The sequence below is a fragment of the Odocoileus virginianus genome, chromosome 2 (assembly GCF_023699985.2).
Source record: "Odocoileus virginianus isolate 20LAN1187 ecotype Illinois chromosome 2, Ovbor_1.2, whole genome shotgun sequence".
NCBI lineage: Eukaryota > Metazoa > Chordata > Mammalia > Artiodactyla > Cervidae > Odocoileus > Odocoileus virginianus.
The window spans coordinates 14,965,443-14,990,677 of record NC_069675.1 but is presented as its reverse complement, the minus strand read 5'-3'; the positions used below and the strand labels follow the sequence as shown (position 1 = coordinate 14,990,677).

At 41.4% G+C, this 25,235-nt stretch overlaps 1 protein-coding gene across 2 annotated transcripts in view; it reads right to left on the bottom strand.

Moving 5' to 3' along the window:
- The window catches only part of TTC27 (tetratricopeptide repeat domain 27), a 162,487-nt gene that overhangs the window by 37,924 nt on the left and 99,328 nt on the right, over nt 1-25,235 (bottom strand). For both annotated transcript variants that reach the window (XM_070476658.1, XM_020880848.2), the window contains exon 13: nt 16,865-17,092. In XM_070476658.1, the coding sequence (XP_070332759.1) occupies nt 16,865-17,092 (228 nt within the window). The remainder of the gene's footprint in view (nt 1-16,864; nt 17,093-25,235) is intronic.

The window sequence follows — 25,235 nt, the reverse complement described above, 5'->3', positions numbered from 1 at the left end:
CTCTACGTATCTAAAACATTATCATTTAAACATGTTATTAATATACAAGCTCACTGAGATACTCTATATTCATTTTATTCACATCAAGTCTTTGAAACCTGGTGTGTGTCCTACACTGACAGCAGATTTGTTTGGAGCAGCCACACTTCAAGTGCTCAACTGCCACATGAGGCTGGCGGCTACTGCACTGAGCAGCACATCTACACCATTTCTCTACAGCAGTGACACACAGCCTAACATATCTGCATCCTTTCCTTTGGTCTCCATTAAAAAAAACTGGCTCCTCTGGCTAAGCCCCACTCTCAGGCTCCTCATACCCCACAGCCACTCCTGTTCCTCTCCACACAATAGCAACCAGCATAATTAGCATTTAATGAGCACCCAGAGCCAGCTTAAGACTAAATATTGAAAAAACTAAGATCATGGCATCCAGCCCTGTTACTGCATGGCAAATAAAAGGGGGAAAGATGGAAGTAGTGACAGATCTCCTCTTCTTGGGCTCCAAAATCACTACGGACTGCGGCTGAAGCCATGAAGTTATAAGAGATTGTTTCTTGGCAGGAAAGCGATGACAAACCTAGACAGTGTGTTGAAAAGCAGAGACATTACTCGGCTGACAGAGGTCTGTATAGTCAAGGCTATGGCCTTCCCAGTAGTCATGTACAGTTGTGAGAGATGGACCATAAAGAAGGCAGAATGCCGAAGAATTGATGCCTTCAAACTGCGGTGCTGGAGAAGACTCCTGCAAGTCCCCTGGACAGCAAGGAGTCACTCTTAAGAGAGATCAGCCCTGAATATTCACTGGAAGGACTAATGTTGAAGCTCCAGTATTTTGGTCATCCGATGCGAACAGACTCATTGGAAAAGTCCTTGATGGTGGGAAATATTGAGGGCAGAAGGAGAAGAGGGCGTCAGAGGACGAGATGCTTGGATGGCATCACCAACTCAATGGACTTGAGTTTGAGCAAGCTCCAGGAGATGGTAAGCGACAGGGAGGCCTGGCATGCTGCAGTCTATGCGGGCGCAGAGTTGGGTGTGACTAGGTGACTGAACAATGAACACCTACTATGTAGCCAAGCACTGATACCATGAGCTTTCCACACATCACCTAGTCTATTCCTCACAAATGGCCTTGCAAGGCAGTAGGTATCACCCTCACTGGACAGACGAACACAGACCAGAGTCAGTCAGCGATGAAGGAGAGATCTGAGGGCAGTCAGTGTGATTCCAGAGGCCGTGTCATCTCCACACGACCATGCTGCCTCCCTCTACACCACTCTGCCCACACACAGCCATGGTTTATGGCAATGCCATTCTTTTCAGCAGCAGAGGGGGTGGGGGAAAGGAAACAGTCCACTTAACACATGCTGGGAAGACCCAGGAGATCAAGTTTTTAAGAACTGGGGCATTATCTACCTCTCCCTCAGAAAGTTCTGATAGGCAAAAGGATAAAGACGAAGCTGAAGAACAGATATTTAGTTGGAGGAAAAGAACTGAAAGGCAAACCTCTCACCAAGGGACTGGGCAAGAATGGAGAAAGATAATAACCATCACGGAGGCTCTGGTGGAGATTGCTGTGAAGCTTATTTCCAGGGTGGACTGTCAAGGCAGGCAAGCTCTAGGCAGGCTTTTACAAGTTGACAGTCCAGTTTTCTACTCGGAAGAAGCCAATACAGAGACACAAAATCAGACTATTTTGAATATGACATACATACATGAAGAACAGTTTTAAATTATTTTAAAATAATTAACCAAAAGCAGGAATGGTTGAAAACATGATCTCTCTTTGAACTTCAAAGAAACTTCCCCTAGAGAAACAGGAATAGAAGGAAATAGAAGGAAAGATAGATTGACTGGGGTTCAAGGGGTTCTAAGGAACTGAATGACCTTGGCCATGTCACTTAACCTCTGAGCCTCACTTCCCTAGTTGTTAAATGGGTGGGTGGGGGGATTAAGCAAAAATTCCGAGGCTCCTTCAGATCCTAGATTCTGAAAACGCAGAGGCCACTGGGTTCAAAGGTACATTACTGCCATCTAGTGGCAAAACAAATACACTGATGATGCAAATAGAATCAGCAGGTTGGATGAACTAAGAAATGAATTGAGGTTTAGAAATCAATTGAAAAGAGGCCACAAGAAAATGAGGTCTGGAAAGGAAGTGATTTGCCTGAAGTCACACAATGGTTCCTGGTGTGCAATGCTTGTGGTGAAGAGAGTGACTGTATGCTAAGTCGCTTCAGTTGAGTCTGACTCTTCACACGGACCATAGCTTGCCAGGTTCCTCTGTCCATCGGATTCTCCAAGGCAAGAATACTGGAGTGGGTTGCCACGCCCTCCTACAGGGGATCGTCCCCACCCAGGGATCAAACCCCTACTTCTCTAATGTCTCCTGCACTGGCAGACGAGTTCTCTATCACCCAGTGCCACCTGGAAAGCCCAGCAACACTTACTAAACGTCAATAACTAAAAGAGAATTGAACAGTTTGTTCCCCTGAGAACTAACAGAGACCAAGCACCACTGAACAATAGGCATGGATTACTCTTAGAATTATGAAGTTAATTTTTACAAGGTTATCTAAAGCACATATGCAATAGATGCCATTTGCTTATGTGATATTACAAATTTCTTTCTTAACTTATGAGCCTACTACTCAAGTTTCCTTCTTCCTCAAGGTTTCTGCAGAACAAATGAATAATCAGTAGCTTCACCTATTTTACTGATTTTCCTTACGCATTGACTGGATTCTTCTGACACTCTGTATAATAAAGTGCAACATGTTATAACTGAATCCTGATGCCAAACAACACTCTCCATTCTCTCTTTTCTGTATCGCTGACTCATTCCCATGACCCCAAATGCAGATAAGTGGTTGAATGTGACTTCATTAAACAGGAAATGACCCAAGCCAAACTCAAGAGAGTTATCAATGTTGTCTGGTAGTAGGTTTTCCTAAAATAATGCTTGGTGCTCATATTTTTAAAAAATGTGCACCACCAACCAATTCTTCATAACCAAATTTCTCATTTACTATTAAATACTAAGTTCTCCTCCCTAAGGAAACAAAAATCTTAACCTGCCAGCTTTGTCAGTTTCTCTCTTTCTCAAAAGTTTCCTCTATGTCAGTGTCTTCTTTTAAAATACAAAGCAGCACTTTTTCCTTTCACTAGCAAGGGTATTAATTGTTTAGTGTCGCCCTTTTATTCCCATCCTAGACTGGGTTACCACTGATTCTTCTATTCCCCTACTCTTTCCAGTTCACAGTGGGAAGTAACATGGGTGTTTACATATCACCTGCACGAGACTCTCCTGTGAGACAGAGTTCTCTATTTTTAGGCTACAGAAAATGCGGTTACAGTGATTTTCTACCACACTACTACCACGCTGCAATGATCAGGACACAAAACGTCACTGAGAACTTAGTGTGGACCAGGAAATATGCTAGACACTTTATATATATTGGCTCTAATTTTCCAATTAGATTAAACTGACGGAGGTATTACATCTCCACTTTACTAACAAGAAAACTGAAGCTCAGAAAGATGAAGTGACTCACCGAGAGATTACTAGGATCCGGAGTCAGGTCTGTGGCCACAGAGCCTTTCCCTCCACCCCTCAGTTCCAGCTACAGCCCAGATGTTATCACAGCGCTCATATTTCTTGGCAGTTAGGCAAGTTAGACCTTAAGAGTTTCATGTTTTATTGCTTACCAATATGAGAAAGGAAGAACAAAAAGGAAATAATCTCTCTCTTTTCTCTACATATTATTTGCATATGTTCATTCTGTCTTCTCCACTGGAATGTAAGCCCCAGTTTCCTTGGACTTCCCCACCACAATAATACAAGTACACGATGGAAACTCTGTAACTCCACTGCAAATACATTTTCTTCTTTCAAAACTGACATGAAAGAGAAAGTTAACACTCCAAATCATGGAAGAACACAAGCTCTCAGGATAATTAACAATTCTATCAGTGCATCATGAAAGTCTGGTCTTACACACAGCACGGGCTGGGAAGGGCTGCCGTGGTCCCTTGAAAACTCCCTGATCTCAGAGAGACTCACCAGCTCTCACGTGCTGGACTGTCCCATACACCGAAGTTACAACTTCACTGTGCTCCTGATGGAAGCCCCGACGGTTATGAATTAAAGGCAGAAAAACATTCAAACTGCACAGTCTTGTATTCAAAGCTTTCCATAACTTCTAACTTGACCTCAGCCAAATCCACCATTCCTTCCTAACATAAGACAACATCCTTTAGAGGCAAAACAGCAAAGAAGTTAACAGTAAGTGCTGTAACACCTGAAAGCCCAGGTTCAAATCCCAGCTCCACTCCTCACATAAACTGTGGAATTTGGTGGAAACTAATTAGGCCTCTATTTCCTAACTTGTTAACTGAGGGTAAAAACAGTTAAGTACCTCAGGGACTGAGCTGAGGACTAATATATGCAAAATGCTTAGAACAGTACCTGGCACCCAGTAAATATTCAACATTAGCTGCTAGTATTACTATTATAACTGAATCTAAACATAAATAGTCAAAACCTACAGTTACCAAGAAACCTTTGCTACATGTTTGGTTTTTGCATCTGCTAGTCTCCTTTCCTAAAACAAATTTTCCTAATGTTTGCCGCCTAACTAAATCCCAACTGTTTCTCCTAGTTCATATCTTACAATGATTTAGAAAGAGTTCATTACCACTTACATTCTAGCTTACACTATAGAACATGCCTAATAAACAGAAGTTGCTATTATAATGTTAATGCTCTCATCTTCTTCTCATCTCACTTGAAACATTATTGTCTCCAGAGCTAACACCTTCATCTCTTCTCATTCCACTCTTCTCTAGAATGACATTCCCTAGTTGTCATCCCCTCTTTCTTGATAACATTCAATCTCTCCTTCATTCACTGGATTCAACCCTGTAAGTGAAAAGTGTTAGTTGCTCAGCCGTGTCCAACTCGTTGTGACCCAATGACTGTAGCCCACCAGGCTCCTCTGCCCATGAAATTCTCCAGGCAAGAACACAAGAGTGGGAAGCCATTCCCTTCTCCAGGGGATCTTCCTGACCCAGGGACTGAACCCAGGTCTGCTGCACTGCAGGGAGAGTCTTTACTGTATGACCACCAGGGACGCCCTTCAACCCCATGAACGTCTTCAGTGTCCTGAAAAGTTTCACTTGATTCTGCTGCCCCTTAGTACAGTACTCTACATTTTGACTCTCACTTCCTTGACCTGCTCCTAAAAGAAGAGTCTATAGATGTTATGTCAATTTCCTCATCCTCACTCTTTAACCTCCTGAAGCTGGTATTGAAGATCAATACTTAGCTCCAAATCCAATGAACTCTTCTTAGCCCTCTTCAGACTTTATCACTCCAGGTGACATTCCTCACTGACATTTGTTTTTCCTTTAGTTTCCATGAATTCCTTCTTTGGGGTTCCTTCTCTCCCTCTGATCAAGACTCTGGTGTACTTTGCTTGAATCATATTTCACTGATGCTATTTCCTCTCCCTTCCTCCAACCCCCGGAGATGTCCAAAGTTCAAGATTTTGCCTGAGGTTCTCTTCCAACACAGTTTCTATAAAGAATTCATTCGCTTGCATGGATCTGCCTCACTGCCACAGCAAACCCAACTGTGAGCCCAGCTCGCCTCGCTCCTGGGCTTCAGGCTTTCACACCAGGGGACTGTGGGCCATCTCTACTCAAGACACAGCAACATCTCTTCTCGTTTGACACTCAAAATCAAATCATTATCCCCATCAAAGAGATTTTCCCTTTCTCTTATATCCTCTGGATCTAAGATAGGAACATTTCCTTCTTAATCAAACAATTGAGAAAACTGGCATGTTCTCCGATTCCAAACTCTCCTTCAGTCCTGCCAACCCAAGGAATAAATCCCAGAACATTTTCCGTTATAAACAGCTTCAAACTGTTCTGTCCTTCCATGTGTATGTGTGTGTGTGCTCAGTCAGGTCCGACTCTGCGACCCCATGGACTGTAGGTTCCTCTGTCTGTGGAAATTTCCAGGCAAGAATACTGGAGTGAGTTGCCATTTTCTATTCCAGGGGATCTTCCTGACCCAGGGATTAATCCATGTCTCTTGAGTCTCCTGCACTGGCAGGTGGGTTCTTCACCACTGTACTACCTGGGAAGCCCTATCTTTCCATCCTTATTGCTGGAGCCACTGATTGATTATCCACTACATTCATCCTTTATTTAAACTTCTGAGAGTATCACTTTTGTCATATCACTCTTTTATTCAAAACCACAGCAGACCTTGACATCTATATGGTTAGCTAACTCTGCAGAAGGATCCTTAAGGTCCTCCATAAACTACTTCTGTCCATATCATTTCCCAGAGGAAACTCTGCTCTCTGCCGATAAGACTGACACAGTCTAATTCATTCCCACATCCACGTCTGGTTCACAGCAGGATCTCAATAACGCTAGTATAGGGAACCACATTCAAACCGCAACATTTTTGAAAGTGAAACAAGGCACTAAAAAAATCACTAAAATTATACAACCTCAAAAAGACCTTATTTACTGACCAACAAATTATTGATCGTCAAATTGGTTTTACTGTATCAGAGGATACATTCTCAAAACCATTCTCAAAACCTAAATTATTTATTGAAAAATGTATTAAAGTAAAAAATTTAAAATGCTGATTATCTGAACATTTAATAATAACAAAAGGATTCTTCCCTGTTGGTCCAATGGCTTGGACTCTGCACTCCCTATGCAGGGGGCCTGGGTTCAATCCCTGATGAGGGAATGAGAATCCATATGCTGCAGGTAAGAATTTGCATGCTACAACTAAAGATCCTACATGTTTCAAGGAAGATCTAAGATCCCTGTGCCACAATTAAGACCCAGCACAGCTAGCTAAATAAATTTAAAAAGTGTAGTAACTAAAAACTGGTCATAATTTATTAAGTGTCTGACTAATGTTGAGAAGGTGACAGACACCTCCCTGTGCAGACATCATGGATCATGTTCAAATAGTATTTGTGTGTGTGTGTATGTGTATGTAAATGACAACAGCTAGTTTTTGTTTCCATTGGTAGAAGCTTGTTTGACCATATTATGCCCACCACTACAACCTACTCCCAGTATATTCCTGCTCCACTGGTTTTTTTAATTCAGAAAGAGCATTGCTTTTACCATCCTACCACGATCCACCAAAATTTGTATCCTTCTTATTACCCTGTAAGTACTTTTATCTTTGATGTTTAACGTTTTAACTGCGTTTATAATAGTATTCAGAATAACGTCAGATGTTTCACCTTTGATACAGCACATTATCAAAAATTTTATATTGAATCCACTAATCAGGTGAAAAAATGAAAACTAGTGAGAACCAAATTAATGAGTTTTCTATTTGAAGCATCTGATGTCACTGATATAAAATTGGCAAAGTCAACTGTTAACAAACTACCTCTGCTAAAAGAGCTAGCACATTAACAGCTATGATTTCACTTTTCATACATGCAGGAGAATATTTGGTATCAACTAATTTTCTAAACTAATGTTGCTCATTTTCATTTGCACTAGATAAAAAGTCCAGCCTCATAGAATAACATGAAAATGCACCTCCTACAGCTGTGTATTAAACTGTCATTTTTGGACATGCTTCCTATTAAAACAACAACAACAAAAATTACTTTTTTTTCCCCCACTGCCTGCACCACGGAACTTGCCAGATCTTAGTACCCTGACCAAGGACTGAGCCCTGGCAGTGGAACTGTGGAGTCCTGGAATTCCTGAAAAAACTAACTTTTGACATAAACGCTAATGTTTCTTCAGAAGACATGAGTTTTTGGTTTTCATGTGATTAGTGAAATGATTACGGCCCCTGAGGTGGAATGTAATTAATTACATCAACTATGTTTTGTGCAAGTTACACATTCATTTCCTCTCTTGACAAATAAAAATTAAGTTCTTAATTATTCTCTAAAAACACATGTTTAAAATTTGTTTGCTTTTTGGAGATGACTGCTGCCAAAGGGGTTTATTATAAACTATACAAAAAGTTACCAAGCTATGTAATATGGAAATAGTGGTACATTTAGACCATACAGTAAGTGACCAAACCCTTGTGTCTAGAGAATTCAGACTATTCTTCATGCGCTTTTATTTCTGGCAGGACTGCTCTGCCTCCACTCCCAATACATCTATCCGGCCTACAATTCCCCACATTTCCCACTAATCCTGCCAACTGGTAGCCAGGCAACGTCATGCAGCTTACAGGCCGCAACTTGGCACAGACGTCTGATGTACAACAAGGGGCTTACAGAGACACTGCCTCCAACATTTCTCCTATCACCACCGAAGACCCAGCAGTCAGTTATCCTCAGCCTCTCTCAGCAAGCATAGTCGCTGTTATCAGCAAGCCTCCTGCATAATGTCCTTGAAAGGGCGAGAGTAGTTAAGCTGCATCTGGAAAGGGTTGGGGAAAAAAGAGACAGGCATCTACTGGCCATCCTTCAGATTTTCGCAAGTCGTAAAGAGGAAGCTCCATCTACCACAGGTCTTAAACACCATACTATAGGAGATTACGGCAGAAGATGGAAGCACAAAATGAATGTCTATGAAAAGCCATTCCGGTTTCCTTTAATGTAACTGTTAATAACAGCACCTCATTGATTTTTTTTTTTCTGTAAATTTTTATGGGGAGGGGCAGCACTGCGCAACATGTGGGATCTTGGTTCCCCTATCAGGGGTAGAACCCACTCTCCCCTGGAGTGGGAATGCAGAGTCTTAACCACAAGACCACAAGGGAAGCCCCCAGCACTTCATTTAAACATTTAAAAAATTTAGGCCAAACTGGATGGGCTATCAGGAAAACAGGCAGAGTGGGATAGCCACGGATGCTGGGTAAACGCTCAAATCCTCACCTTCCTTCACACTTTTTTCCTGATGTAAAGCCATTTCCTTCCTGGCACATCTACTGACTGCATCAATCGGTGAACATCTAAGCAAACTTCTGTCCCATCACAGAGACCCCTCGCCTCCTCTCAATGCCTACAGTCCTTCTGCCTATACAAGTGTCTCTGTGTGTATGTATATATATATGTGTGTGTGTATGTAATATCATACAACCTTACAAAGATGACTAGTTAATTAAGGAAGAAAGTTTAAAACTGTTAACAGGGGAGAGGGGGAAAACTGACAAGAGAGAAGGAATGAAGTATGACTGTTGAGGGAGGGAGGGCTGGAGAAGTAACAGGAAGTGGCATTCTCCTTTTTCAGGGCTACACAGACTAGCTTGACATCTGAGCAATTTCTTTATGTTTACTTTTTGCTTCAAAGCAAGGAGTAATGAGAATAGTAACTACCTAAGAGGAGACCTAAGAACGTATGCTTTAATTCTGGTCCTGAGTCTATAAAATCCTGCTTGGGAGGTTTGGTGACCACTTGACCACTTCCTTCCACTTTCTTCATCTTCTAACAGCCCATAATTCCCAGAAGTCTAAGGTTGAATTTTAGAGGTTTCAGAAGTTATTTGGGAAAATGAAATAGATAGGTGTTAAGTGAATGACAGAAATCTTAAAAGCACAAGTGCAAATGGTACACACATCTCTTGGTTCTCAAACAAACGCACCACAGACAAATTCATTTAGTTTCGTAGACCATCCCTGATATAAAATCAAACACTTCTGTTTTTATACCAATTTGATTTCAGGAAGCCATTAAAATACACAAAACCTATTCAATGATCACTCTCATTTTGCCTGAGAAAACTCAGACAAATAAAAACAACAAAAGTTATTAAACCTATTTTCTGGATATGTCTAAAAAGGTGGGAAAGAATTTTTTAATTCTATTTTTCTATATTCTCTCATTCCAGGACTCTGAGGAGACAGTAGCTTGCAAGAGCTCTCCTTCTTGCAGAGACAGTTCAAACGTGCATCACAAGTTAGGAGCCTATGGCCCCAGCTTGCATCCTGTAGCAGCTCTGTGCCACCGCAGCATCAAACGCCGCGTGTTTGGGCGCACAGACTGCCTGAACTGGATCCACATGACAAACTCTAAGACACCCTCAAATAATGTCTGTTTGTGCTGTGATGCTGCTTGGAGCAACTGCTACTTCTCTGCCTTGCTAAGTAAATAATTTAAAATTACACAATGAGACCATCAAGCCCTGTCAAGTCCTCCTTTGCAAATTCCCTTACCACATCCCTTCTTTCTGACTGCCCCTCCCGAACTAATAACTGTCCTTCTAGACCATCACTACAGTCTCCTAAGCCTGCCTACATTCAGGATCTCCTGTGGCCAGTGTGGCCAAAACAATATTCCAAAATCACCTCCACACACCCACATTCCTTCATTTGAAACAAAGCCAAACACAAATCTTCAATGGCTCCCTATTTGCCAAATAAAATCCAAAGAGTTTAGCCTCACATTCAAGACCTTCTGTAATCTGGCTCCAGTCTAGCTTTCCTGCTGGAACTGTCCTATTCCATTTCACACAAAAAAACTAGCCTATTCATTAATATTCTCTCCCCCTCACACACACACACACACACACACACACACAGCACACACGCACATCTTCTGTTTCTGGGGCTGGGCTCATGTTGTTCATCGCCTGGAAGACCAGTACCACTGCCCTTTCCTTTGGCTTATTCAAGTGCTGTGTGTCCTTCAAAGTCAAAGTCACCATCCTCCGTTGTCTACCAAAGGCAGAAACGGTCTCCTTAGACTCTATAAAATTACACCTTACAAATGACTCTGGGCCTCTCTGTGATTCCTCGTATTGTTGGCTAGCTCTATCCACGTCCATTTCACTAGACTGGGGCCGTCTTGGCAGAAATCAGACCACCTGGCGATCTGCTGCTACTGCCTCCTTCTGTGGTTCAGTGCGATGTGTGCAGCAAACAGTCAACGTGTACTTGACTGAATAACTGGTTGGAGACATTATTTACTTACTCATTCAGTAATTATTTATTAAAGACACAGTATCTGCTAGGCACTGTTAGAAGCACTAGGAACATATAAATGAAACAGATAAAAATTTCTGCCTTTGTGGAATTTATATTGCAATGGACAAAGAACAGAATTTTTTAAAAAGTAAGCTATATATAATATTAGAAGGCACTAAGTGCTGTCGGGAAAAATAAAGCGGGGAAGGGGAAGGAATGTAAGGAAGGGTGGAAGGTGGCAGTGAGATTTTAAGTAGAACAAACATGGAAGGCCTCTGTGGGAAAAAGACATTGGAGCCCACATATGAATTAGGTAATGGAACAAGGTAAGCAGATGTCTATCTGGAAGGAGAACATTCCAGGCAGAGGAACAATAAGCACTAAAATGCAGAGGCAGAAATGTGCCTGCCATGTTCAGGGAAGAACAAAGAGGCCAATGTTGGGTGAGTGAAGCGGGGAACGGGAGGAGGACAGTAAAGATGTAAAAGAAGCTCGGCTTGGAAAAGCCTCGAGAGCCAGGCAGGGACTTTGGCTGTTACCACAGGCGATGCGGCAAAGGAATGATATGTCCAACTCAAATTTGAAACTCAGATGTTCACTGAACACACGCAGATGGTTTCCCTGGTGGCTCAGACAGTGAAGAATCTGCCTGCAATGCGGGAGAGCCAGGTTCAATCCCTGGGTGGGGAAGAGCCCCAAGAGAAGGAAATGGCTACCCACTCCGGTATTTCTGCCTGGAGAATCCCATGGACAGAGGAGCCTGGCAAACTATACAGGCCATGGGGTCACAAAGAGTTGGACATGACTGAGCAACTAAGACAGCGGCAAGAAGACCAGTAAGGGAGGTAGCATATTAACTAGGTGAGAGACAACGGGGATTTGACCAGAATGGTGGCAGGAAGCAATGGTGGCAGGTGTCGTCTGATCCTGGATATATTTCAAGATTTACTGATGGATCACATGAGAGTATGAGGGAAAGAGAAATCAAGGATGACTCCAAGACCAAATAAGCTCAGTCCAGTTCAGTCGCTCAGTCGTGTCCAACTCTTTGCAACTCCATGAACTGCAGCAGTCCAGGCCTCCCTGTCCATCACCAACTCCCAGAGTTTACCCAAATTCATATCCATTGAGTCGGTGATGCCATCCAACCATCTCATCCTCTGTCATCCCCTTCTCCTCCTGCCTTCAATCTTTCCCAACATCAGGGTATTTTCAAACGAGTCAGCTCTATGCATCAGATGGCCAAAATATTGGTGTTTCAGCTTCAGCATCAGTCCCTTCAATGAGCACTCAGGACTGATTTCCTTTAGGATGGACTGCTTGGATATCCTTGTAGTCCAAGGGACTCTCAACAGTCTTCTCCAACACCACAGTTCAAAAGCATCAATTCTTCGGCGCTCAGCTTTCTTCACAGTCCAACTCTCACATCCACACACGACCACTGGAAAAACCACAGCCTTGACTAGACGGACCTCTGTTGGCAAAGTAGTGTCTCTGCTTTTTAATATGCTATCTAGGTTGGTCATAATTTTTCTTCCAAGGAGTAAGCGTCTTTTAATTTCATGGCTGCAATCACCATCTGCAGTGATTTTGGAACCCCCAAAACATAAAGTCAGCCACTGTTTCCACTGTTTCCCCTCTATTTGCCATAAAGTGATGGGACCGGATGCCATGATCTTAGTTTTCTGAATGTTGAGCTTTAAGTCAACTTTTACACTTTCCTCTTTCACTTTCATCAAGAGTCCCTTCTTCACTTTCTGCCATAAGGGTGGTGTCATCTGCATATCTGAGGTTATTGATATTTCTCCCGGCAATCTTAATTTCAGCTTGTGCTTCCTCCAGCCCAGCATTTCTCATGATGTACTCTGCATATAAGTAGGGTGACAATGTACAGCCTTGACATACTCCTTTTCCTATTTGGAAACAGTCTGTTGTTCCATGTCCAGTTCTAACTGTTGCTTCCTGACCTGCATACAGGTTTCTCAAGAGGTAGGTCAGGTGGTCTGGTACTCCCATCTCTTTCAGAATTTTCCACAGTTTATTGTGATCCACACAAAGGCTATGGCATAGTCAATAAAGCAGAAATAGATGTTTTTCTGGAACTCTCTTGTTTTTTCAATGATCCAGCAGATGTTGGCAATTTGATCTCTGGTTCCTCTGCCTTTTCTAAAACCAGCTTGAACATCTGGAAGTTCACAGTTCACGTATTGCTGAAGCCTGGCTTGGAGAATTTTAAGCATCACTTTACTAGCATGTGACATGAGTGCAATTGTGCAGTAGTTTGAGCATACTTTGGCATTGCCTTGCTTTGGGATTGGAATGAAAACTGACCATTTCCAGTTTTTTGGCCACTGCCAAGTTTTCTGAATTTGCTGACATATTGAGTGCAGCACTTTCACAGCATCATCTTTTAGGATTTGAAATAGCTCAACTGGAATTCCATCACCTCCACTAGCTTTGTTTATAGTGATGCTTCCTAAGGCCCACTTGACTTCACATTCCAGTGATCACACCATCGTGATTATCTGGGTCATGAAGATCTTTTTTTGTATAGTTCTTCTGTGTATTCTTGCCATCTCTTCTTAATATCTTCCGCTTCTGTTAGGTCCATACCATTTCTGTTCTTTATTGAGCCCATCTTTGCCAGAAATGTTCCCTTGGTATCTCTAATTTTCTTGAAGAGATCTCTAGTCTTTCCTACTCTATTGTTTTCCTCTATTTCTTTGCATTGACCCCTGAGGAAGGCTTTCTTATCTCTCCTTGCTATTCTTTGGAACTCTGCATTCAAATGGGAATATCTTTTCTTTTCTCCTTTGCTTTCGCTTCTCTTCTTTTCACAGCTATTTGTAATCGGATGTCATTTATAGTGTTGCGGGTGGTCTTGGCAGCAAAAGTGTTTAGAATGGTATTTCACATTAGAAATGTTAAGTCAGAGGAACAAAAAGGGAGACTGAGGAAGCTGTGAGATACAGCAATCTAGAATTCCAGGGAGAGGGCAGGACTGAAGATCAACTTCTGGGAGTTGTCTGCACAGACAGTGTATTTAAATCTATGCGACTAGATAAGATCAAGGGAGGGAGTGTAGACAGAAATAAAGCTTGAGGACTAAGACCTAGGAACCAGCCAAAAAAAAAAAAAAAAAAAAGGAGAAGGCGTAGCCAGTGAGGCAGGAGGACAATGTTAAGGGTGGATGTTAAACAGAGACTATGTGCTCAGAAAATAACTCACGTGTGTAAGGTAGGTAGTGCTGATTTAACTCAGATGATGGAGGCTAACTGAGGAAATTCCCCACCTCTTATGGCAGCTGTGACTGAGTAAACTTTAAGCAGATAAGCAAAGATATGATACAGTTTTCCATAAAAGCAAAATTTTAATAACATAATAATGAGTTCTAGTTTCTACTAAAAAAAACACAGAGTCCAGTGATAATCAAGTTAGTGTAGGGTTTTTCAACCTTGGCCCTACTGGCATTTTAGCCTGAATAATTCTTTATTGTAGGGGGGCTGTGCTAAGCCTTATGGGATGTTTAACAACATCCCTGGTCCCTACCCACTAGATGTCAGCAATGCACCCCTTCACTTCCCACTGCCAAAGGACCCGGAGTCAAAATCGTCCCCAGTTGAGAACCTCTGAGTTAGAGCAAGCTGGCAACAAAAACCAACACCATGTTAAGCGTCCTTGCCGAGAAATGCAACTGCCACTCTCTGCTGGTGCTCTATACCCGTCTTCCTCTCTTCTCCAGGGCTCTCACAGCCCACAGACTGGGAAGAGCCGCATTGTATTCACTATCTAGAGTGAAGGAAGTAAGCAATTAGTGCAACCTGTCATAAAAAATGTTTCCTGATTTTTTCCAATGAAAAAGATATGCCCCGAGGGAATTCTCTGGTGGTCCAGGGATCAGGACTCAGCACTTTCACTACCATGGCTTGGGGTTCAATCCCTGGTCAGACGACTAAGATCCTGCAAGCTTCACCGGTACAGCAAAAAAAAAAAGAAAGTGTGCACATCTATTGGACGGTTGCTGCCAAAAGACATGCCTCGCATCTACCCACTTCAAAAGAGACTGTTTCTGCACAACCTCATTCATCACAGCGCTGTTTGCAACTGTCAGGAGGGAGAAACAGCCCAGTGGCCACCAACAAATGAGTGGATGAAACTGGTGTGGACACACACTGGAGTGGTACTCAGCCTTCAAACAAAGAAACGTCTGGCAGATGACACGACATGGATGCACCATGAGGACATGACACTAAGTGAAATATGCTAGCCACAAAAGGACAAATCGTATGACTCCACTCATACGAGTTTCTTAGAGGAGCCAAATTCAGAGAGACAGAGAGCAGAGTGGTCTCAGGGGCTGGAGTTATGGGAGGAAAATTGGGAGCTTTTGTTTACTGGGTACAGTTTCAGTTCTGAAGGATGAAAAAAGCTGTAGAGATGGGTAGTGCTGCAATAGCTACTACACAAGTGAATGTACTTCACACTACTGAACTGTACACTTAGAAATAGGTTTAGATGGTAAATTTTATGCTACAGGCTTTTTGCCACTTAAAAAAAAAAAAAGAGTGTACATTCATTCTGGAGTCAGACTGGGTCCAAATACTGGCAAAACGCCTAATGAGGCACTGGCTCATTGTAAGTGCTCAGTACACTAGTAGCTGACTATTGCTGTTCGGTCAGTCAGCCGTGTCTAACCCTTTTTGATCCCATGGACTGCAGCATGCCAGGCTTCCCTGTCCTGCACTATCTCTCAGACTTTGCACAACTCATGTCCATTGAGTCAGTGATACCATCCAACTATCTCATCCTCTGTAGTCCCCTTCTCCTCCTGCCTTCAACCTTTCCCAGCATCAGGGTCTTTTCCAATGAGTTGACTCTTTGCATCAGGTGGCCAAAGCATTGGAGCTTCAGCTTTAGCATCAGTCTTTTCAAAGAATATTCAGGGTTGATTTCCTTTAGGATTGTCTGGTTTGATCTCTTTGCAGTCCAAGGGAATCTCAAGAGTCCCTCCAGAACAATTCTTCTTCAGAACAATTCAAAAGCATCAATTCTTCAGCGCTCAGCCTTCTTTATGGTCCAACTCTCACATCCATACATAACTACTGGAAAAACCATAGCTCTGATGATATGGACCTTCATTGGCAAAGGTAGCTGACTCTAAGTTACTATTATAACTAAAATTAAATCAAGTCAGTGTGCATGTTTATCAGGAGCATGGTTTAGTTATATGTGACTTTGGTGATTGGGAAGGCAGTCATTAAGAAAGTCTGGTTAAAAGAAAAAACACTGTTCCTGGGACTAAAATCATTTTTCTAACTGAGTATCAATAATACAAAATAAGTTGATCTCTTTCCCCTCAAAATCAGGTCCTCGCCTATGGATTTATCTTGTCGCTTACTTATTTTAAATATCCAGGTTTCTTTTGTATTAGTTTTCAAACCTTGAAAAATGTTAAACAATTTAAAATATCTCTGTATTTGTAATACAAATATAGACATTTTTTCCTAAAATGATCAACTATCTATTCTATGTTACTTTAATTATATGAAAGTTTTTTTTTCATTACTGACATCAGCAATTACTTGAAGAGTCCTACACTGTCTGTAACTCTGACAATCATTCACTGCTTTCCTAGAATATTTACTCAGAATGGACCCCAACTTTAATAGTTGTATTTCTGTTAAGGACAGTTAACAGAGAAAAATAACAAAATGAAACAGAAAAGTGAATAACAGAAACACAAAAGAAAGCAAGTAAGAGAAAATCAACCTGTCCACTTTTGGTGACAAGCAGAAAGTGTATCAGAGTCTAGGTTCTTAGCCCAGAGATGAGCTCACCAGTCTTTACGACAGAAAATGGGTATTCATTCAGTAAGAATCAAAATTAAAGAAAAGCAGAAATGATGAGAGCAGACGAGGATTTATGAACTGTCCAACCTGCATGGGATTAATCTTCACCGAGCGTTCGAAGCACTCCACACATTCTCTGAACTCCCTGCTTCGCAGGTGGAGGAGGCCTTTGGAGCGCTGGGCTCGAGCGCTGCGGTGTCGAGACAACTCCCAGGCCTGGTCATAGTAAGAATGGTCTCGAAGGACGTCTCCGAGCAAGCAGTATAGACTTGGCGTTTCCTTTTTCTCCAGCTCTTTCCTCAGGATTTCTTCTGCCTAGAGAAAACAACAAAAATAAATAAGTTGCTGAACAGTGACCAATGCCTATTTTTCAGCACATTATACAGTCTTTTGTGTCACATGACCCAAAATTTTATTTTCAAAGTTTGAGATGATCTGCTTATTTCACGCATCTAGGACACAGGCTGAAAAAGAAAGGAACAGAAGATAAATACGGTACAAAGTAACTGAGGAACAAGAAGTATAAGGTGGGGTTTCCCTGACATGGGTTCAATCCCTGGTCTGGGAAGATCCCACATTTACCGGAGCAACAAAGCCTGTGTGCCACAACTACTGAAGCTTTAAAACCTGTGCTCTGGGAGGGAGGTGGGAGGGGGGATAGGGATGGGGAATACATGTAAATCCATGGCTGATTCATATCCATCGTATGACAAAAACCACTACAATATTGTAAAGTAATTAGCCTCCAACTAATTAAAAATAAATGGAAAAAAAAAAAAAACAAACCTGTGCTCTACAACAGAGAAGTCACCACAATGAGAAGCCTGCTTGCCGCCACTAGAGAAAGCCCTCGCAAAGCAACGAAGACCCAGCACAGCCAAAAATAAAAATAAATAAACAAATTCTTAAAAGAAAAAAGAAAAGAAGAGGTGAACATGCTTTGCTGGCATGTGAATCCTCCCGGAAAGGCATCAAGGAGAGATGACTTCATGATACCGGGGGGCATCATTCAGCTCCCCATTTTCCTGTTCCCTTGTTCCAGCTGTCACCACTGTGACCATTTGTTAAAGCAGAACCTTTAAATCACCTCCACCCAACAGGAGTGAATAGTATGTTTTCCCTTTTTTTAAAATGCTTTGCTCAGGGAGACTGGGATTGCTGAAAAATTTACAAAAGAAGGAAGAATGTACAATTTAATAATAGGCATTGTTAAACACCTGCCTCTTAATCAAACTACACTTTGCCTCACAGAGAAAACCTGCCAACACAAGACCTATCTGCTTCCAGACAGTCCATTCACTTTAGAAATTACAGGCCATCCTCAATACACAGCTTGGGCATTAAGTCTCATGTGTCCACAATTCAGATTCACCTTATCACAAGCTAACTTGGGACTTGTTAAAACATCTTCCCCAATTCCCCCACCCAAGTCCATTTCTGATTAGTTTCAACAGACAGCAAGAAGCAGGGTGTTAGCTCTACTTTCCATCCTCATACAAAGAGCTTCACATAAACAGCAGTGGGGTCACCAAACATGCCAAGAAAGCCATGGGAGTAGCTAGAGGGTAAAGCTATCCAGGAAGCCAGCCTCTGGTAGCTAAAACCGTAGATCAGACCCTGCCTACCTTGAGTGGCTGGCAATCTTAAAGTCTGTGTATTTTATTTTCAACATATCTGTAATTCTTGGGCAGTCTACGTTTTGTGAGATTTTTTAAAAGACGGCTGTGTTTCTCAAGGTGTCTTTGGATGCCGTCTCTTTTGTTTTTGATACAGCACGGGTTATGTAGGTCTTTTAGGCCTAGTCTGAAAATGAAACCAGAATTCATAAAACAGATTCTATGGGAAAACAGTTCTAAGTCCTAAACAGTCAAAATAAAAATGAAGTTTTCAAATATAATTCATGTAATTCCTTTATTCATAGATAATACAATAGCTATTAATGTATATAACTGTAACTCTATATTTGATACATTGATTTTTCAATACATTTCAATATATTTTATATTCTATATATATGTATTCAGCCAAATTGTGCGTAACACACTGTACAACAGCAGGATTTTTACTACCTTACAGTGTAGTTGAAGGCATCTCTTTTGACAGGATGGCACTGAAATTTTATACCCACACTCTCTCACTTCTGCTTTAAACTGTTAGAGTGGATTCTGTGGTCTGCAATTAAATAATGACCATTACAGTAACTGGGTCCAGAAGTGATTACAGACAATACAGTCCTGAAAAAAGTGAAACTTTATGCCTGGTGATCTGATCTGGTAAGATTTGCAAACAATGGGGATCCAGTGATTATGACAGGGTTTAATATCAGTAGTCCATGACATCCAGTGAGGAAGGGACTGCTTAAATTATATCTGCAATAATTTAGAATGAAAAACCTATCTAATCAAGGCTTTTGTGGTTTTAGTGACAGGACATTGTGAAAGAGCACAAGACTGTTTCTAAGTGAACTGGACAGCACAAAAAAGAAAATGACACTCAGTGTTTTAAATCCTTAGGGTCAGAGAACCAGGTAATTTCCTAAAAAGATTTCTTTTTCCTTATAGCTGCCAAGCTGGTACCAATAGCCAAAAGTCAGATGCAAGTGCTGCTTTTGTAGGATTGTTGAATTATGATACAGAATGAATTCAGTTTCATGAGTTCTATGTAATAGGGCATTTTATGGGGTTAATCACATATGCTTTGCACATATGTTGTTCAGTCGCTCAGTTGTGTTCGACTCTGCAATCCCGTGGACTGCAGCACACTAGGTTTCCCTGTCCTTTGCTATCTCCCAGAGTTTGCTCAAACTCATGTTCATTGAGTCGATAATGCCATCTACCATCTCATCCTCTGTCACCCCCTTCTCCTCCTGCCCTCAATCTTTAGCCATTCATTTTGTTTCCTCTATTGCCTCCTGGCTTTTGATCATTTAATTAAACTTTCATGATTGCTCTACGGCTACTCATGCACATCTTTAATTTATCTAAGTTCATTTAGACTTAATACTGTATCATCTCACCTTTCTCATGTCACAAGCTGTCTTCCTAAATTTCTATTCCATAGAAACAATGAGAGATAAAAGACTGCTATTTTTTTAAGCCACTGTATTTTGATGTGGTTTGTTACATATCAATGATAATTTTTTTTTTTTAATTTTTATTAGTTGGAGGCTAATTACTTTACATCATTACAGTAGTTTTTGTTATACATTGATATGAATTAGCCATGGATTTACATGTATTCCCCATCCCAGTCCCCCCTCCCACCTCCCTCTCCACCCGATCCCTCTGGGTCTTCCCAGTGCACCAGGCCCGAGCACTTGTCTCATGTACCCAACCTGAGCTGGTTATCCGTTTCACCCTAGATATACATGTTTCAATGCTGTTCTCCTGAAACATCCCACCCTCTCCTTCTCCCAGAGTCCACAAGTCTGTTCCATACATCTGAGTCTCTTTTTCTGTTTTGCATATAGGGTTATCGTTACCATCTTTCTAAAGTCCATATATATGTGTTAGTATACTGTAATGGTCTTTATCTTTCTGGCTTACTTCGCTCTGTATAATGGGCTCCAGTTTCATCCATCTCATTAGAACTGATTCAAATGAATTCTTTTTAATGGCTGAGTAGTATTCCATGGTGTATATGTACCACAGCTTCCTCATCCATTCGTCTGCTGATGGGCATCTGGGTTGCTTCCATGTCCTGGCTATTATAAACAGTGCTGCGATGAACATTGGGGTGCACGTGTCTCTTTCAGATCTGGTTTCCTTGGTGTGTATGCCCAGGAGTGGGATTGCTGGGTCATATGGCAGTTCTATTTCCAGCTTTTTAAGAAATCTCCACACTGTTTTCCATAGTGGCTGTACTAATTTGCATTCCCACCAACAGTGTAAGAGGGTTCCCTTTTCTCCACACCCTCTCCAGCATTTATTGCTTGTAGACTTTTGGATAGCAGCCATCCTGACTGGTGTGTAATGGTACCTCATTGTGGTTTTGATTTGCATTTCTCAGATAATGAGTGATGTTGAGCATCTTTTCATGTGTTTGTTAGCCATCTGTAGGTCTTCTTTGGAGAAATGTCTGTTTAGTTCTTTGGCCCATTTTTTGATTGCAGACCCAAGAATTTTTAAGTGGGGACATGTGGGATGACTCAGATAAGAGAAAACCTCCAAACTCTATGGGGTTTCCTATGCCAGCAGATGCAATCCTCCTCTGTCTGCTAAGACAGGTGCCGCCTGTCTTACTTACCTGCTTAAGGACAACCTGACAACTACACCTCAGGGAGCTACCTTGCAAGAGCATGCCGATTTCCCTAACACCGAGCACTGCCCCCCCCCCCCCCTCCACTGTCACCAAACTTAATAGATATATACACAAAAAGAACTGCAAGATTTTGTTACTTTCTAGAGAGAAAACCTTGAGACCATGCGAAAAAGATTCTAAGGGGGCTAGATCATAGACAAAGAGGATTGTAATTTTAAATCAGCTGAATTTAGATACTCATCAGAAGATTTTGGTTGACAGTGCTTGAGTAGCTGGGGATGGTTCCAAACTATTTGCTCAACTGTTTGACTAAAATCTAGACACAAACATGACCAAAAGTAAAGCTGAGATGCCAAAAATGCCTTGGTGTAATATGAAGAAAGAATACAACAACTCAGAAGAAAAGGTTATTGCTAATTTATCATTTGTGACCTGTTTACCCACCCTACCTGTGTCCCCATGAGGGTCAAGGGGTTATTTCTTTTACTCTGACTTGGAGAAATACATTGTACATGAAAGTACCAGCATGTTGAAAAGTGCTATAGTAGACGTCCAGTGTAAACTAAGGGTGAAGCTGAGAGGTCCTTCTGTTGAAATGAGCTTCCTGATTTCAATGGTAATGATTAAAAGTCAAGGTAGTAGACACTTAGTCATAGCACTGAACCTCTAGATGAAAGATGACCATTTTTCTTTGTAACAGGCACAGCCAGAATGGTAGATAGAATGGTTAGACTAGCATGGATCAAAGGTGATGACCAACTAACTGATCATGATGGTTTTGAACCAAACTAGATAAATAGCCAACTGAGGATAAACTTGATCTTTATAAGACTTGAAAAAAAAAAATTTTAGGTTTGGAAACCAGATGTCTGACCTGAATAACCCACTAAAACACTGACCTTCACCCAATTCCTATCCCTGAGTCACTTCACACACTCAAGAGTCTTTTATAAACATACAAATAAATAAGTAAGCAACTCAATACTAGTAAGAAAGGACCCTGTGGTAATATAATAAGTATATACCATAATTCTTCACCCTTAGCCTTCCCCAAAAGGTAATTATAATCATTGACCAGGTAATTGTATCCTGAGGAAAAAGAAATACCTACTCTTTTCAGGGCTGATTAGCCCTTACCTGCTCTAAGCCCTGAGGACTCAGATTGTCACCATGTTGACTTAGTAGGTTTACAGGAGTCAGTCCATCCCACTCTAGGCCTAGTAAGTTCTGAACCCATCCAGTAGTTACTATTTGAATACAGAGGTGAAAGTACATACATTCAGCAAGAAGCAGAGCCCACAGTGAGGGCTACTTTGGAATAAAGGGCCAAGTGAAAGCCGCTGAAGTTGCTTCTTCTCACTAAAAGAGAAATCCCAAACAGATATATATATCTATGCAAACTACAGAAATGAGTGCCACTGCCAAAACCTGAGAAACACTGCAAAGTGTGTGTGTCTGCACGCGGCTTAAACTGAGAACACAGACGGGTCCTGGGGAATGTCACAGATTATTATAAACAAAATGTAACGGTGCTCTAATTATAGCTACTGCTCCATTTTACTGGAGCAAACCATCACAGCCCCTGACATATGCCAAGCAGGGACTGATAACAGCAAATATGCTTTTCTCTACCCAAAAACCAGACAACATCAAACGCGGTGGGCTTGAAGTAGCACAGAAAGAAGTGGACTTTCCCTATCTCTCCTCAGAATTACATGGACTTATAGTGTAATTCAGTCTGCATGGACCTTGAATGTCTCACCGTCCCATTAGACCTTAACAGTCTTGATGACATCATGCTAATAAAACACAAGAAACTAAAAAATTATGTGCCAATGTCAACCAAAAACCAACTGGAAATTACACACACTTAACACTGTAACTTGTTATTAAGAAAATTTTCAGTTTGCAAAAATTTATTTGGTATGTTCCCTATAAGGAACTCATCTATTAAAACAAGGTATGTAAAATAAATGTTTGTATATTTTTATTATTTCTAGTTATTTTTGCTCTTACATCCTCTCAGAATGCTTCACTATCTGAACCTCTTTTGAAGAAGCTATAGTTTTCCCTCAAATCAGAAATTCTTCATTACCTATGTAAGATAATCTCTAAAATACTCTGGGCCTGGGAATTCCCTGGCAGTCCAGTAAATCTGATCCCTTGTTGGGGAACTAAGATCCTACATGCCAAGAAGTGTAGTCAAAAAAAGATAAATAAATACAATACAATGCAATACTCTGGACTGTTAGAATTTGGCACTTTCCATATAAGCAAACTTTCAAGTAAAAGGGTTAAACCACTGCACAATCATATGTACTGGATTATGCTATGTACTTGCTTAATCTGGGAACTATGTTTCCTGAAGTCTCTTTTCCTTCTGATTTCATGTTATAGTCGGTGAGAAGGGAAACTTGCTAGGGATTTGAATGGCAGAAGTAAAGCAACAAACATCCTTTACTCCTGGAAGGTTGTCATGGATAAGTGTGTGTCAGTTGCTCAGTTGTGTCTGACTCTTTGCGACCCCAAGGACTGTAGCCTGCCGGGCTCCTGCTGTCCATGGAATTATCCAGGCAAGAATACTGGAGTGAGTTGCCATTTCCTTCTCCAGGGGATCTTCCCAAGCCAGGGATCAAAGCCAGGTCTCCGGCACTGCAGGGAGATTCTTAACCATCTGAGCCACCAGGGAAGGCCCTTGTCATGGTTAAATATGACATCAAAAAAGATGCAGAGATGTCCTGCAGATCCCAGCTTGACTATGTGTCCTTCTTGGCTTTCCACTTGCTGGCCATGCCAATCAAGAGTAACCCTGGGCACACCATTAGACACTTTACTGGGGACCACAGAGCACTGCTATACAGATCCAACAGCTTTCCACAGATCTCTGCACAAGTTCCTGATGCATCCTCCCATTTCAATGGCTAGACATTCCTGGCTTCTCAGATCTCCCCGTAAGGTCTGACTTACTTGTGCCAATGCTTCAAGTGGATGGTAAGTGATTATTTCCCTGATCCTCTTACTCCCTCATTTACACCTTCACTTCCCTTCCCATAATCATGTGAGAAGAACCTAATTCTTTTAGCAAACCTCTTATTCCCCAAAATACTCAAAGTGGCTCTGCTTTCATAATAAAAACCTCAATATTATATGATCTTTTTATTCAGTTTTGTCTTTAAAATGCCTTAAGTGTCCTTCCATCTGATAGTGATTCACAGATTAGTTTTATTCAGCACATTATTAAATGTATTATCTCACTTAATCTCTATAATAATTCTGAGAGGCAGATAATAACATTCGCATTTTTAAGACAAAGAAATGCAAGTTTAGACTCCTTGATCAACTGGTCAGCCCCAAACCAAAAGATAATAGTTGAAAAACAGGACCTTGATTTCAGGTTCAATACTTTTCCTATTTCACAACAGCAAAAATGGTGGTGTAAGGATCCCTAAAAATTTCTTGCACCCAAAAAGCAGTAAGAAAACTGGCAAAATGTTAGAATCAACTTTTTCAGAACTCTGGAAATTAATCAAAGATTTGAAATAATCCAGAGAGTGTTTATGCAAGAAAATGATCAAGTCTTATTAAGGAAAGCAAGCTTTGTGTCATTTTAATATGTACCATTCCTATTCCCTCTTCCTCAGCTCTGCACTGGCCTTGAAAATGAACAACATGTTATCATGGCGAAGATTAACAGCCAAGCAACCACCAGAAGGAACAAAATGGATTTGGAGCTCCTAAGAAGTCTCATTCTCAGAAAACAGTCTAGTGGTTACCTGGAAGAGCCCACTTGCAAAGCTGTCTTTATTTAACCTAACTCTGAACTTGTCCAGTGACAAAACTTTGTCAAAGACAATTAGAAACAATTGATTAATCTTGCAGCTGCCTGAGGTGGTAAATAACACCTGGGGCAAACAATAGGCTAATCAAAACACTTAAAAGGAAAACAAGGGAATGAGGTATACAGAAGGGCTTTGAAAAACTCCAACATATTGGTTGGAATCTAGAAGTCCATGCATGTGTGGGGCTATGCACATGCTCAGAAAACATATGAGAAGGCCTATGCTCTCACCTCAGGCTGACCTTGAGGCTTTGCACAAGCAGTTAATGAATGCTAAGGCAGAGGTGTCAACTGCCTAAGTGTTGAAAGCATGCCCCAACACACAGACACCCCCCCCAAATAAAAAGGAAGACAACACAT